The 16,936-nt window shown below is 40.8% G+C and overlaps 1 protein-coding gene across 2 annotated transcripts in view; it reads left to right on the forward strand.

The window, feature by feature from the left end:
* Positions 1 to 16,936, forward strand: part of SEMA3D (semaphorin 3D) — a 231,829-nt gene that overhangs the window by 51,987 nt on the left and 162,906 nt on the right. For both annotated transcript variants that reach the window (XM_068276170.1, XM_068276171.1), the window contains exon 2: positions 7,328 to 7,510. In XM_068276170.1, the coding sequence (XP_068132271.1) occupies positions 7,366 to 7,510 (145 nt within the window). In that variant the 5' untranslated portion in view covers positions 7,328 to 7,365. The remainder of the gene's footprint in view (positions 1 to 7,327; positions 7,511 to 16,936) is intronic.

Genomic DNA, 16,936 nt, shown 5'->3' on the forward strand with positions numbered 1-16,936 from the left:
AATGTTGCGTTGTGGTAACTCACTGCTTGCAGTGTGTTATCTCCTATTGCACACACGTTGCAACTTTAACGTCGCTTTAAAATGCAACGTCCCACTGTGAATACAGCCTTAGACTACAAAAGGAACATAGGGCAATGGTTGATTATGGTAGGAACTAGATTGTGAGCTCCTCTGAGGGACAGTTAGTGACATGACAATATACATTGTGTAAAAGTGCTGTGGAAGAAGTCAACGCTATATAAATACACAATAATAATAATAATAATTGGTGCATGTTTTTTTTTTCATGAAATCATGGCCACACAGGTTTTAGGCCCCCTGCACACTGCACATCCAATTTGCGATTCCGATTTTCCTGGATGCTGTCAGAAGAAAAATGCAGATAAAACATGTTAAAATTGATTAAAAAACACAAATCGGAATCGCATGTAGTGTGCAAGAGGCCTTATTCTGATAAGACAATGTGCAGTTAAAGTGTAATAATACAAATGACAGTGACCCATAACAATCAATTATATTTGACTAAACTTCGTTTCATTTTAAAATGAGTTCTTTGTTCCCATGGACCTATGTACTGTCTTTGTACACAGGCATTGTTACTGAAAAGCCTTTATATTTTTGGTCCTCCAGTTCATTGATTTACAGTATTATAATTTTACCAGAACACAGAAAATAATAACCAGGAATCAGTACTATAAAATGTAAACATTATGGTGTTCATTCTAGCACCAAAAGAAGCACAGGGCATACACATTGCCTTGTCAATGTATGCCATAATGTTCCCTTGTATAAAACTCTAAATCCACTGGATACATTGAAAACCTTTCTGCTTTCCCAGGCCAAAGTCAGATTGCTATCTAATGCAGCAGTTGTTCCTTATACTGGGATGGATGTAAAGTATTCCATATGCTTGTGATTTAGCAATAGAAGCGGGAGGTTCAACGTGAACTTCTAAACAGCTGTGGAGTATTTTGCAAAAGATAGTGAGCTGCTGCCAAACACCACACTAGTGTCTGTTAGGTTATCACAAGGAAAAGATCAATGGGAACACCTGAAACATGACCTAATTCAGTCCCTTAAAACAACAGAGAAGTTTCAAATTTAATTTTTTAAAAATGGTCTGCGTCTTTTTACTTGCCGTTTCTGTTTACACATTGCTAGTGAACCTGTCTCCCTTTTGTCTCAAGTTAAAACAGAGATACATACAGATATCATGTTGGACGGCATAGTGGAGAAGAGATACCATTTTTTGTATGCACACCCAGGGGCCTTGATAATTTCAGCTGTCATTCTAAAGTTAAAAAAGTGGGGGGAAAGGCTGCGCGTCCCTAAACACATGCTGTAATTGAATGGTTAATCGCACAGGCATACACCGCCTCTGTCAGACTGAAAAATGCATGCCCTGCATCCTAGACAAATCTAACATTTATTAAACTGGACTTTTGCAGTCCGACAGAGGCGGTGTATGCCTGTGCGATTAACCATTCAATTGCAACATGTGTTTAGGGACGTGCAGCCTTTCCCCCCACTTTTTTTAACTTTGTAACCATGTAACTGTCAGCTTAGCTGCTCCCAGCCCCTCCTCCTGAGTTTCCTGTTTGCATAATAAGTAGTAGCAGATTTGCTTATGATTTGCATCTGAGATGAATGCAAAGTGTGCAGAAAATCTATTTAGGTGCTTCACACTGAGCTGGTAGTCATTTCAGATGCAGCCTTAGTGGTATGCGCTGGCATTCTCCTCGCTGTCATTCTGAAGTCTTCACAGTTATTCCATGTCTTCTGCAACTGTCAGATCAATGAAAAATTATTGGCTGAATGCTGTGTGCAGTTAAAGGGAACCTAAACTGAGAGGAATATGGATGTTTCCTTTTAAACAACACCAGTTGTCTGGCAATCCTGTTAATCTCTTTGGCTGTAGTGGTTAAATCACACACCTGAAACAAGCTTGCAGCTAATCCAGTCTGACTTCAGTCAGAGCACCTGATCTGCATGCTTTTTCAGGGGCTGTGGCTAAAAATATTAGAGACACAGGATCAGCAGGAGAGTCAGGCAACTGGTATTATTTTAAAAGAAAAAATCCATATCCTTCTCAGTTTAGGTTCCTTTTAACTTGTCAGTGGTTGGGAGCTGCAGCGAACCTCCTATTTGCACCCCCCCCCCCCCCCCTTTATGACAGTACCTGTAGCTTGACTAGGTGCATGAACTTTTTGCAGTGCTTACAGAGTGTTAGCTGAAACAGTTGAAACAATTCCAAATAATCATTTCTGGAGCTGGACACACAACACTGAAAGAATATGCCCAAAATAAATCACACATTTTGAATGCGCAAATTAACAGTGAATATAAAAAAATGTATAATTCAATGGCACATTTGATGATTTAGCTGGTTAATACATCAATGATGCAGGTAAAGAAAATAAAAAAAGGCATCTGAATGATAAATTGTGCACGAAAACTATGACAAAGTTAACCAGTAGGGCTGTACAAGAGAACCAAAATATCACAAATAAATAAAGACTACTAAAACGAGGATGCATAACAATCAGTGCATTTGATAAACTGGATGTTGGCAGGACACCAATAAATTACATGACTATAGACTCTGTATAGCACTGTGAAAGATGCCCATGCTATATAAGTGCATGATGATAATAATAATCATATAAAATGGAGACTGAGGCTAGTTTCACAGTGGTCAGTTGCATAATACATGCCTTATGAGTGAACCGCAATGAAGATGGTCATAGACTTGAATACAAAGCCTGCATGCATTGAGTTACAATAATGGCGTCAATTCACCAGAGAGGATTTACTAAGAGAAAAAAGGTAGGTAGTTTATCTCATGAGGTATTTTAACACTCTGGAGTCAATTCACCAGTGTGAGAGGACAGAGAGAAAAATGTTCGATAGCAGGGGATAATGGAGAGATATGCATGAGGAAAGTGTGAGAAAGCAGAGAGTTAGGTAATTGGTATTAATGATTTACATGGGATACTTTTCCTCTCTGTAAGCTTGAAAGTGAAGCATTGTGGGTAGGAGGCGGAGTTTTACCACTACGTGACCAGAGTATTCCCGCCTTTTACTGCCGGATCATATGATAAATCATATCACGAGTGAGTCTGATCTTCTTCACCACCTCTGTCTCAGTAAAATTATCAAGAACTGTTCTCTCACGAAAAATACGAGGGGCGATTAAACAGACCCTCCTCCTGCACCTTCGTCTCCTCATAATAGAAGCAAGCTCTAAGGCCTAGTGCACACCAGAGCGGTTCGGCTGCGTTTTGCGATCCGCTTGCGGCTGCGGATACGCTTGGGTAATGTATTTCAATGGGCTGGTGCACACCAGAGCGGGAGGCGTTTTGCAGAAACGCATACTCCCAGGCTGCTGCAGATTTTGGATTGCGGAGGCGTTTCTGCCTCACTTCAGAGCGGTTTGCCAGGCGTTTTTTGTTACAGTAGCTGTTCAGTAACAGCTGTACTGTAACAATACATTAAATCTACTACACCAAAAACGCTTCACAAAACCGCAAAATGCTAGCTGAAACGCTACAGAAAAATAAGAAAAAGCGTTTCAAAATCTGCTAGCATTTTGCGGATCTGCTAGCGGTTTTTGGTGTGCACCAGGCCTAACAGAGTAAGCTCAAAAGGCTCAATCTTCCACAGCAGCAGCTGCTGTGTGAAAACCACGATATCTCCAGGTTCATTCAGGGGATAAAGAGATGAAAAAATAACGAATGGCCACACCCCCTTTCTTCCCTGGTGAATTGTGATTTGGAGAAAAACTAACTACTAACGATCACTTATTTATCTCATACTTATCTCACATTTATCTCTTGCATTTCTCTCTGTCGATATTTTCCCCTATACTTCTGGAGAATTGCTATTTGGAGATATCACAGGAGGTAAATTACCTCCCAAGAGATAACTAGATTGGTAACCTCTGGTGAATTGACGCCAATGTGATCAGTTACAACACAGTACTCTGAGCAGCCCAACAGAATTGTATGGGCAGTGCGTTGACTTGTAAAACTATTCTGCAATGCAACTGACCACTATGAACAGGGCCTGAAGAGCTCATAACATAAACTATAAACATGTTCAGTGAGCGTTTATCATGGCTACAGAAGTGCTCTAGAATGTCTTGATGTGCATCTTGCCTAATGTGCATAGATGTGTTTGTCCCACAGCGAATTCATCTGTTGGAAACAATGACTTAGACACAGGTAAATGGCATGAAGATTGGCAGGTTTGGAAACATTGTATGATGGTGTGTATTGGCATCAAAGAAATCAGAGCTTCTGTAGTACTGCACAATTTAGTGAGAGGCAGGGTGCCCTGTTGTATTTAGAAGTGATCAACACAGTAACTGAAGGGAAAGTACTTACTTTAGCTTTATATGTTTTTACAGCAAAACCAAAATGGCAACAATCTGTGTGTGTCTAATACGCAGTCATAGTGAATTATCTTTGCCTTTTAAATATATGGAATCTGACATATTTGTTGCTCAGGAATATAGTGCAGACATTACTGCAGATTTACTGCAGATATGACTTCCTGGCTCGGACTTTGTCATGGTGTTTATCTGTGTTTATAGCTGTGTACATGCCAATAACAAGCACCTTCATTGAGATGTTAGCATGTGTACAGCGGCCCATAATGCCACCTGGTGCCTCAACCAGTGATCAGCCAGGCAAGTCGGCTGGGCAAGAGCATTGTTCTAACCACTTACCTTGCCCGCTGTGTGATGTAACTTGTCTATTGTTCTACTGGCCCTCTTCTCCTTCCCCCACACCCCCCATAGCTACATTACACACTTCTAGCCTGCTGTCTGTACAGCCTCAGGCATGTAAATTATATTTAGTAGCCCTTACATCTGGATTAGCGGCTGCTATCATGGAGGAGCTGAACCAAAGGTGCCCCTGCTGAGGTGGAGCAGCAGCAGCCGATGGATGGTTGGAGCCTGCATCCAGCGATGCCAAAGGTGTCCCAATCAGCACAGTGTCTTGTGACCTCAGTGGAGCCCTGACCTCCTGAGTAGCAGTAGTGAACTCCACATGGCCTGTAGCCGCACAGCAGGGCCAGTTCTGTCAAGGTGAAACACTTGCATCAGGCGCAGAGATTACAGGGGCAGCATGTTTGTACTGTGTGTTTACACACAGCATGCAGTCAGGGTAGGAGGAGAAGCAAGAGGATAGCAAGCTGAAGAGGTCATCATTGGGGAAAAGCAGCTTGTCATGCTGTGTTCAGAGTCTGACAGTGAGTGAGGAGGGGGAGGCAGGAGAGCAGCTATGTTTCATTTGACTTGCACAGCAGAAGGGGTGAAGTGGCACTGCTGTCCTGACTGAGGAGGAATGGAGTGGCTGAGAGTAAGCAGTTTGTTTGTTACAGACTCAAGTTTGCCTCAGACAGCAAAAAGTCTAGAGCCAGCCCTGCTGCACAGACAATGGACTCAGGCAGCAGCAAGGCGGAAAACTCCAAGTTTTGAACTCCCCACAACCCGCACCAATGTACCAGGCTACAGCGGACCATACTGCACACCTTCAGGGGGGAAAACAAAATTAATTAGTAGGGAAAAGGGGAAGAAAAACAAGAAAAGGCCAGATTCCTGTTGCCATGGCTGCCAATTAAGGCGCCATCTTCCTGAACTCCTAGGCATCCCAGCATTTACATGATAAGGCTATCCGACAAGAAACCACTTCATGTCACATCTAAATGTGTCTGTACACTCTAAAGTAACTACATGTGTAAGATGCCTCTCCGCTGCCCATATCAAACACTAGCAAGCACCTGGCCAGTGCATATGTACAGCTGACAGGTGGTGAATGCACTTTCTGCTTCTGGCCATGTAAAATAGGCGTCAGTGCAGAACATTCACATTCACACACATATTTAATCAAGACCTCTGCTTGTTACACATCTCATAAATGCATTAACACACAGTTCTCTCCAGATAAACTAAACTATGTTAACTTCCTGGACCCAAATGCTTTAAAGGCAAGATACAAAAAAAAAAACACTTAACCCTGATTAAATGTTCAGAGTGAAAAAAAGGCCTTTCTAGAGAAAACAAGTTTGATGTTTTTAGGTAAATTACCCCTTAGCTATGATTTGGTCCCTTGATGTGGCTAGAAATGGAAATGTGTGTAAAGATTATCTGACAGAGCATGTTCACAAACAACCACTTCATTGCCAATCCCCCCCATACTCCCAGTGCTGTGTTCTAACCTAATTGTCTGCTGGCCATGCTGCTATTGCACGGCTAATGGGTGAGCTCAGTACAAGAATGATGAAACCAAATAAACAGAGCCCACTAAGGGAAATTCAGTTTTAGTGATAAAATGTGTGTTCTACAAGCAGTCAAATGTGAGTAGTTTATGTAAAGGTTGATGTGAAAGCTTTATTCTAACAAAGATAATCGCATCTTTTTTATCCTGAATCTGACTCCCTGAAATAGGCCTGGTGCACACCAAAAACCACTAGCAGATCCGCAAAAAGCTAGCAGTTTTTGAAACGCTTTTTCTTATTTTTATGTAGCGTTTCACCTAGCGTTTTGCGTTTTTGGGTAGCGTTTTTTGTGTAGTAGATTTCATATATTGTTATAGTAAAGCTGTTACTGAACAGCTTCTGTAACAAAAATGCCTGCAAAACCGCTCTGAACTGGCGTTTTTCAGAGCGGTTTGCGTTTTTCCTATACTTTACATTGGAGGCAGAAACGCCTCCACAATCCAAAAAATGCCTCAGCCCGGGAGTATGCGTTTCAGCAAAACACCTCCCGCTCTGGTGTGAACCACCCCATTGAAATACATTACCCTAACGTTTCCACAGCCGCAAGCGGCTGTAAAAACGCAACAAGACCCGCTCGGTGTGCACCAGCTCATAGAAAGCTTATTTTCAGCTCGTGACTAAAATAACTTGGCAAGTTTTTTTCTCCCTTCACGCTTACCATCAAGCAACCTTGGTAGAAAGGGGTTAAGTGGCTCCATCAGTTTCTGTCAATTTCAGATATATTTAAATGGAAAAAGTGAAGTCTATAAATATATCAAATGAATGGAAAGTATATTTTGTTTGCATAATACGATTTCCCTGATGCCAAGACACAATCTTAGTTAATCATGCTGTATGTTGCAGACTTATGCAGTGTTGAGTTAATACTCCCAGATTATGCTATGTCTGCTTTTCATTTATATTGGCAAGCTGTAGCACTTATCATACAGCAACCTTCTCCTGTTCATTCACCATTACCCTATGAAACAGAGGGACGGAGATCAATACATAGGAGCTGCGCTTCAAACGACAGCTGAGAATAATGGCTTTTTTCTTCTTACAGTCACACAGGCCTCAAGAAGAAGTGGCAGATACAGCACCATGAAAAAGAAGTGTCACAAATGTCCCAGCAGATGGCTTAGACCCCATTTCTCCTCCACCATGCTATCAATGGCCATACTAATGTTTCTGCCAGCAGCCGACAGCTTAAAACTGAATATTCCAAGGCTTAAGCTTTCCTACAAAGGTAAAAGGCTTTTGCAGTGATGTGATATTTTTCATATGCTTATATGGAATGTATAAAGTCTATATTTGTTGCTGTGTCAGAAGTTCTCACACTTGTACAGACATGTGCTGACATTCAATAACCTCCAAAGAGTCCTGCTGCAAAATATTAATTTACTTGGATTTATTATTGTTTAATAATGTGAGAATCCAGCATTGTACTCAACTTATATTAATATCTCACATTTGTCTAAAATAATATTTGGCTTTATATGACTCATTCACGGCTTACATTCAAGTGTCAGTTGACCGAGCCTCAACTAACCATCCTATAGTTTAAAAAACATTTAAATTCACAACATTATCTTTAAAAATAAAATAAAATTAATAGCATTAACTCTTAAAATATCAATTGATAGTATAATTGTTTTCAACAATTTCACAAATTGACAAATATATTTAAAATAAACACGTAATGAAAAAAATTGCCCCTGGGGGTACTTACCTTGGGAGGGGAAAGCCTCTGGATCCTAATGAGGATTCCCCCGTCCTCTTGTACAGCCCTGATCCAGTGCTGGCACCCCCAATCCATCGCTGGCACCCCCTGAAAATGTCGGCGGATGCGTGCTGGTGCAGTAGCGGCTGCAGCATGCACCGATATTTACCTCTGAGCTCCGGCACAGGCGCAGTACCTGCTTCCCCTCTGCATCTAGCAGAAATAACCAAGCCTGATCGGGTCTGCTGTACTGCACAGGTGCGAGACGCCTGCGCTTGTGCAATAGGGCGAATCCGCTTGGGCTCGGCTATGTCCAACGAAGCCCGAGGGGGAAGCTGGGCCTGCGCTGGAGTGCAGAAGTAAATATTGCTGGTTGCTGCTGTTCGAGGGTATCACTTAGACTTCGTAAGCAGCGATAAGCATATTGCTAAATCAATATGGATATGGACATAAGTACAAACTATAGGGCCTCTTTGAAAGGTAGCTGTATGGAGTGGGTGTACGCAGTACAGAGTGGCTGCAGTGAACAGCAAAGTGGACTGACCCAGTGCTGGAGGAGGTAAGGCTCTGGTACACTACACTGCCAGTTAAGGGGAAAGGGTGTGGGAGAGGAAAGAATGCCGTTGCACTACATGAGCCATAGTGATGGCAAGAGTTAGAGTACAGAGCAGAAGGTCTGATCTGCTACAGGAGGTGGTATGTTACTGGAGTCTGTTGTGGGGTGCAATCTGTTACTGAGGTCTGCCATGGGGTGATGGCTATTATGGGGGAAGTCATGCTGTGGCCTAGTCACTGCCTCTTTAAGCCCCCCCCCACACACACACACATACACACACACACACACACACACACACACACACACACACACACACACACACACACACACACACACATATGGAAAACAGTGTCAATGCTTGCTGTAGGCACTATTCCCCCTAAATACACGTTTGTCCCACAAGGCCAGGGTAAGGGATTAAGGATAAAGAATACTCCCAGTGACTTGGTCCAAAGAAGTTTTACAAACAGGTACATAAACTCATATCTCCAGCATTTTGGGATCTGCAGAAAAAGTGATAGGGAATTATTTATGTCTGCAAATGTGGACTGTAGAATTTGTGTGAGCAGTGGGGGAGTACATTTACATTAAATATTAACCACTTCAGGACCACATTGCTAAATCCCCCTTAAGATCAGGCTATGTTTAGTTAAATTGGCCACTGCAGCTTTAAGGCCAAGCTGCAGGGCTGCAAAACATAGCACACCAGTGATTCACCTCCCCCCTTTTCTGCCCACCAACAGAGCTGTCTGTTGGTGGGGTCTGATCGCCCTGCTGTGTTTATTTATTTTTTAATCATTATTTATGTTAACTTTTTTTTTTTAAATAAAAATTACTATTTTTTTTGTAGCTCTGTTCCCTCCCTCCTTCCCCCTCCAACCAATCAGCGTGATCAGCTGTCATAGGCTTCAGCGGCTGATCACTCCCCAGCGTCAGGAGGGGACAGCCGTGTCACACAGCTGTCCCCAGTACAGCGCTGCTGCTGATCGCATCGCTGTACATGTTAATTAGATGGCGGTTTTGCCGTCTATATGTCTCCCGAGCGGCGGTCGCTGCTCAGAGACTGAAGGCGGGGCAGAGCTCTGCCCCGGAGTAGGAGATCTGTACTCGATCTCTTGCAAATTGCAGCCCCAGGACTTGACGCCAATCGGCATTAGGCGGTCCTGTGGCTGCCACCGTGGCCACGCCCATTGGTGTGAGGCGGTCCTGGCGAGGTTAAGACTGGCTATAAACTGTAAAATAAGTGCAGGGTGAGCATTGCTTATGACACTTGTTGTTATATTAACTTGTCCTTAATGACAGCATAGTGTCTTGTATAATCTTAAAAGTGGGATGTGTCCCTCCTGGCAAGCATTTACACAGATTTTGCGAAATATTAAAAAGGGGGGTTATTTAAAAAAAAAATTCCAGACTTAGTATGAGCAGGAACATAGACTTATCCATATTTGGCAGATTGAATAGCAAAAGCTTCTAACCATAATAGATGCAGATGGTGCAAGAACACAACTTATACCAGGAACGCATTACTCTCAGATCCTCAGCAGTCTGTTAGTTCCACAACACATTATGATGATTTAAATCCCTAGGGAGACATATTATTGGACATCTTGATTGCTTCATTGTCTACATGTTGTGACTGCAAATCAGTCTTTCAATAGTATTGTCAGTACAAACAAGATATAGTTTTCCAGCTTTGCCTCACAGTCTAGTTCTGTGCTAAGAGAAGAGTGAAAGCCAAACACATTCTGCATGTAATGCATATGACAATAATTGATTGAAAAGCATTAGAAATGAATTAGGGACAGATACAACCTCTGGATAAATAGAAAATTGTTTCTTAATCAGGCTGTTTGAATGGTTTTCCCCAGACATCAACTGATCAATATCTAGAGAGAACTGGTCAAATTAATTTAAATGCAAACCAAGGCAAACACTACTTATGAATGCATGAAAAGTCCAAGTCGTATATATGAGAGTTTCATAATTAGATGTTTGCTCAGTTACACCTCCTCCTATAAAATCCAGATTCCATAGGTATGGAAATAGCCATAGCAGCTCTAAAAGCTTCTATGGGGCCCAAGTGCAGAGGTACACAGTCTTTACCTAGTTGGTTACCTCTTCATTGGCTTTTTTTTTTTTTTTTATGTTTTAATAGGCTATGCACCTAGCACCCTCACTTAAAGGACTTACGAGGCCTGATTTTTAAAAAATAAACAAAAAAAGTTAGATACCTGTGTGTTTTTGTAAGGCACGGAGGACGCCGTCCGCGCCCTCCGTGCCGTTCCGCCGGGTTCCCGCTGCTGAATATCCCCCCGAACGACCCCCGACCGCACGGCCCGGGTCGGGCTCTCCAGCCTTCACCAAGATGGCCGCCGGAGCTGGCCGCGGCTGCGCAGTCCGCATAGCCGCGAGTGCGGCTGCGCAGCTCTAAGGCCAACCCCCCAATCCACATAACAGTAGCGTGGATCGGGGAGTTGGCCTTAGAGCTGCGCAGCCGCACTCGCGGCTATGCGGACTGCGCAGCCGCGGCCAGCTCCGGCAGCCATCTTGGTGAAGGCTGGAGAGCCCGACCCGGGCCGTGCAGTCGGGGGTCGTTCGGGGGGATATTCAGCAGCGGGGACCCGGCGGAACGGCACGAAGGGCGCGGACGGCGTCCTCCGTGCCTTACAAAAACACACAGGTATCTAACTTTTTTTGTTTATTTTTTAAAAATCAGGCCTCGTAAGTCCTTTAAAGTGAACCAGAGGTGAAAATAAATTGATGAGATAAGCAATAGTATCTATCCTCCTACTAAAAATGACCCTTTTTTACAGATACCCATGTTTTTTTATACTTAAAAAGTAGATTTAATGTTTAATTGCATCTGCTTAATGACACAGTCCTTCCTGTGCCAGAGTTAAAGCATATGAACTATTGGCCTTTTTATCTATCTCCTCCACTCAGAAACTGTTCTCTGCCAAGAAAAAGTTTTATATCTGTAACTCCTTATCAGTTAGGGTTACGCTATAGTCCAACTGGGTCCTGACTTGAGAGAAACTGTCACTTGCATACTTTAATATTAACTCTTAAAGGCAGAAAAAGTAAAAAAGGAACATGGTCTAGTTATTTTTATGCATGGTACTGTACATACACACGTCTACCATATCTCATCATGTCACCACCTCAGTACCCTTTAAACTGAGTGGCAGTAGAGCTATATGTGTGTTATGGTGTGTTTGCATATGTGTGTGTGTGTGTGTGTGTTTTGTGTGTAAGGAGGGGGAAGGATATGAGGAAGGGTATATATATATATATATATATTATTTTGTCCACTTCATATCTATGGAAAAGGGGAGCATCACTGCTAAGGGCCTCCACAGTGTGTAGTAGTTATATATAAATGCAAACAAGATCATACAGTGTGGTAATAGGATTTACGGATTTACTGCTCACTATGCTTATTAGGCATTAGGCTCATACTCATAGGTTCACTCTGGTGACTTTATTTACCCAGTTGCTTCTTAAAATTAACACAGATACTACAGTGTGGTCAGTCATAATCCAGCAGTCATAATCCAGCAACCCTAAGTAACTCAATCAAGATGGTTTGGCTTGGCTGAGTGAGGCTGTTGAGTATATGGAGAGTGAAGGTAATGTGAAAGCAGCACTCAAACAAGAGCAAAAAGTGACCAAAATGAAAAAAAAAGTGTCATGTCTGCTGGATAATAAGTCCAAAGAATTGCACACCGGGTTCACTTGTTTCAGAGGTGCTGGACCAAGTGGCTGAAGTAATCAAAAATAACAAAGAGAGGCCACACAACACACTCTTAAAGTGTAACTGTCAGGCATAAAATAAAAAATAAATTCTTTATTTTTATCTGGTAAACAAGTAATGAGGATTCTAACCAGGCAATCCAAAAGTTAAAAATCACTTTTACTTTTGTTGTTGATAAAAGATCATTCCCCAGTTACCTGGCTCTTATTTGGTACATCTGCCATACAAAGGAAGTTGTAGAGCATGCTGGGTTGTCATTTTTTGCTTCTGTACTTTCCCCTCAGACTTAACTAATGCAGCCTGATTGGCTGAAGCCTCTTTTCCTCCTGTTTTCCCTCCCACACCTCTGTTCCTCTTTGATTGGCCAATATTTCTCATGCTTCTCAAGCTACAAAGTCACACAATGACAATGCACTTTCTATTGCAGAGCTGGGTGGGAGTGTCTGAAAGCTGTCTGTGTTTGCATTGGCTGCCCTCCTTCCAGAGTAAGGGAGGAAATTACATCAGGATTAGCTTCAGATACAGGAATTCCAAAATGGCAAATGCCTGAAACAGTTTTTCTTTATTTACTATATAAAACTCACTGAAATCAAAACGTGGACAGTGCAATACATATGTTATGTACATAGAGCAAGTATTTATCTACTTATATATGTGTTTTTTTGTTTTTGTTTTGTTTTTTGAGATAGTATAGGTGATAGCTCCTCTTTAAGTAACTTGCATTTATTGTTCTACCACCATACACATCCGGCCATATTGCAAAGATCGATAATGATCTGTACTGTTCCTTGACAAAGTCCTCCTTGGTGGCCCTGAAACGATTGTTGGCAATTCGGTCAGATGTGTATGGTGATAGAAATGTAAATGCAAGTTCCTTAAGAGTGTGGTGTGCGAAACTCCCTTGGTTACTTCAAGTCTGGGGGTCTAGTGGTTTAATATTCCCACTATGGTTACTGCCCATGTCCCTAGGAATATTTACTCCTTCTCATCAGAGGAAATCTTGCACTTGCTACTGCAGGCTCTGTGATAGAGAGGCAGTGAAATATACAGCAGCTTTTAAGTGCTATGGCAAGTGGAACTAGGAAATCGGGAGCAAAGGCAGAATTACTATTGGTTGGTGTGATTTAACTGAATGACATCTATATACAAATAAAACTAGGATATTAGATTGGGCTTATTTGCCTTTTAAAAATAACCAAGCCAAGGGTATTTGCAAGTAAAATTAGAGTTTAATATTTGAATCTTGGTAAAGGAATCAAATGCATTTCTAGCATTTCATTCTCACACAGTCTTATTGTTATTTTAATAAGTTTAATACAATGAGCTGTTTTGAACACTCTCTGAAACCAAGCCAAACGTTTATGGCATTCTTTAGAGAAAAAATGTGTAGGTGAGTAATGTGTAGGTGATAATGTTACACCCTTGGAGCTGTGAAGTGACTGCTTAACATTATAGTTCTGAGACCCAAAACAACCTTTCAAGAAAAGCAGCCTTCAAACAGGAAATGGGCTGGCTGCAATGGCTTGTGGAATCCCTTGTGTTTTAAATTTAAACTGTAATATCACACACAACAAAGACAGATGGTTATTATAGTTATACTATCAACTTTTGTCCTCCTGCTTCAAAATCTAAAATAAATATAGTATTATTTTTAACATGTAATAAAAATGTCTAACTTTTATTCGGAACCTGCACACTCATTTCCACAAGTGCCTTTTCATACTGATATTGAGTGTTGCACTATGCATACCATAAAATGATAGCATTTGGTTCATGGCCGGATATGCTGAAGTCACTATAGTTACTGCATTTTGTGCAGAGAGCAGAGACAAATCAGATTCAGGCTTGATGTGACTTAAACAAAGAGGCCATACACAATCTATGTGTATGAAAATATGATGTGCTATAAGTAATATATAATAAAGATTGCAAACCAGAAGATTTGTTTCTGATACAGTTTTGGATAAAGAGGTGGAAGTTGATAACCTGAGTAATGTTTGACGTGGAAGATGGGGAATGTTTGTACAGATATTCACCCTTGGCCTAGACCATGATTGTTGTCTGAAAGAAGTCTAATGTCTGCTTGGCCCATAAGTTTTACCAGGGGTTACATTTCAACAGAGGAATGATGTTAAAGCACACTACAACATTCCATCTAACAGAAGTCTATGAGAGATGGGACTGCTGCAATAGGCCATTTATATTACATAAAGGATTGGTTCATTAAAATTGCATCACTAGGAATCAAACTCACAATCCCTTACATTCAATTTCAGACACTTACCAAGTAACGTATTTCATCTGGTAAAAAGCCAGCTAAATTCAGACACTTACCAAGTAACGTATTTCATCTGGTAAAATGCCAGCCAAAGGGCAGTATAACTGGGGCAAGATTGATGACATTGTATTACCGGGGCTAGAATGATGACATTATAATATGTTGAGTTTTACATCATATGATGAATGCAAATCATTCTGGGCTCTAAAGTCATTTATATTAGAATTCTGTCATTAACACATGGAAAATTAATCTGTATTTGAATTGGAATATCATCTCAGGGAAAAGGAATCCCACATTAATGTGCCAATTGCATTTTTGGGGAAAAATGGGGAAGGGGAGGGGCAAACTCTGATACTTTTATCAGAATTTATTTGTGTGCAATTGTACTTATCCTTTAGCGAAGGCAAAGTAGTATAGCTGTATCCTGTATTAAATCTATTTTTTTTTTACATATAATAAAAGGTCACACAGCACATATAAAATATATAAATAAACATTTTGTAAATTTCTTAACTTAAAAAAAAAAAAAAAACTAACTTAGTAAAAAGAGAGTACTTGTATAATAATAGTTAATATGATGTTTGCATCAGTAAAGGGGAGCAAAATAAAACAGTGTGGGCTAATTACACTTCTAAAACATCAGAGCGATTATTATAGGTCTGAAATGCCCCTTTTTCCTTTATTCTTAAAAGATCATTTCTTCCCCCTCTCCAGAATCAGAGTTGTTCAAAGACGAGATGTTTAATGAAATGTTTTCTTTAAATGAAAAGGGTCAATTACCATTTTGTAAGCATGGAACATTTCCGTTAAACATGTTGTTCTAATTAAAAAACAAACAAACACATGACGTTTTTGTTCTGCATGGCTAGGCGATTACAACTGATTCATGATTGTATATAAATCAGATGAACTAATGTTTTAAGGGGCTGATTTAATTTAAACTGCAATACATTTTAAAGCAGAGCAACCCTACATCATTGTCTTTAAGTTCTTGGTTTCTCGTATCACATAATGAAGGACTATGTTTTATTTTGACTCATTTTGGTGCTTAAGCACCATACATTGCTCAGTTTGAGAGTGTACACTGGAGATCACAATCATAGCTTTCATAAGGTGCAGGAGAAGTTGATCATCTATATGATGGATAAGAAAACACGTAATCCTCAGCTGTTGGGTAGGCTTACAGCAATCTAATATGCATGACTCCACATGAGCGGTTTTCTGCGTGAGGTTCTAATATTTTTATTTTCCTAAACCAGCAGTCTGCATAGTGACAAATGTTTAAGGCCGTAGTGTTAAGAAATACCCATGAAAGAAAACACCCTGCAAGATTTTTAGACTGGAAATGGATTAGGAAAAATTAGGACATTTGCATTACTGCTTCAAAACTGTTGGGGTGATCCAGGGATTATTACCATTATCATCATCAACGCTTTATATATTTCTGTAGTGCTGACACATTTTCTACAGCTCCTCTATATGAAGGTAGAGAAAAAACTAAAAAAAAAAAAAACACCTTTTAATAGCTAACTGATAAAGTTAAATTATGCAAGCTTTCAGGGATCTAGTCCCCTTCTTCAGGCATATTTCCAGATGTTAGCTGAAGTAAAACACTGATGCATAGTAAACACTTAGATGACAGTTGTGCTGGTTACTACTTAGCAATTGTCATCTTCATGTTTACTATTTATCTGTATCAGTGTTTTACTTCAGCTAACATCTGGAAATATGCCTGAAGAAGGGGACTAGATTCCTAATAGCTTACATCATTTAACTTAGCCATTAAAAGGTATTACTTTTACAAAACATTGTTTTTTCTACCTACATAATTTGTTTGGCAAACACGGTACAGAAGCTTGTTTTCTACTATCATAACTCATCTACAATTCACACTTTTAATATTGCCAATACTTGTATGGAAACCTCAGACTTTCAGCCAGACGCTTCTGTGGGGTGCTGGAGAACTGTTAGTAAGACTTTTGTTTCCGCCTGGGAGCCTTATCAGTCCCCGAGCTGTGTGGTGCTGAGATTGTCAGGCATCCCTGATTATTATTTAATCCCTGAGTAGAAAAGATAAGACTGGACGTATGGAAGAGAGTTTCTGGGTGCAGGCTACAAAGATAGAAAGCTGGCAATGTGCTACTTCCAGATCTCACTGGCTATTGTACAAGATGGCAGCATTTAGTAGTAGCTAAATGTGATTTACTAGGTTGGGGACAGTTTTCATACATATGACATTACACTTACCCATAGGCAAGTAGGATAACTAACAACAACAACAAAATGTAAAGTGCTTTTCTCCTGTAGGACTCAAAAGCCCATACACTTGTTTCAGATGTAAAATCAATAAGGAGATTTTAA

The sequence above is a fragment of the Hyperolius riggenbachi genome, chromosome 3 (genome assembly GCF_040937935.1).
Source record: "Hyperolius riggenbachi isolate aHypRig1 chromosome 3, aHypRig1.pri, whole genome shotgun sequence".
Lineage (NCBI taxonomy): Eukaryota > Metazoa > Chordata > Amphibia > Anura > Hyperoliidae > Hyperolius > Hyperolius riggenbachi.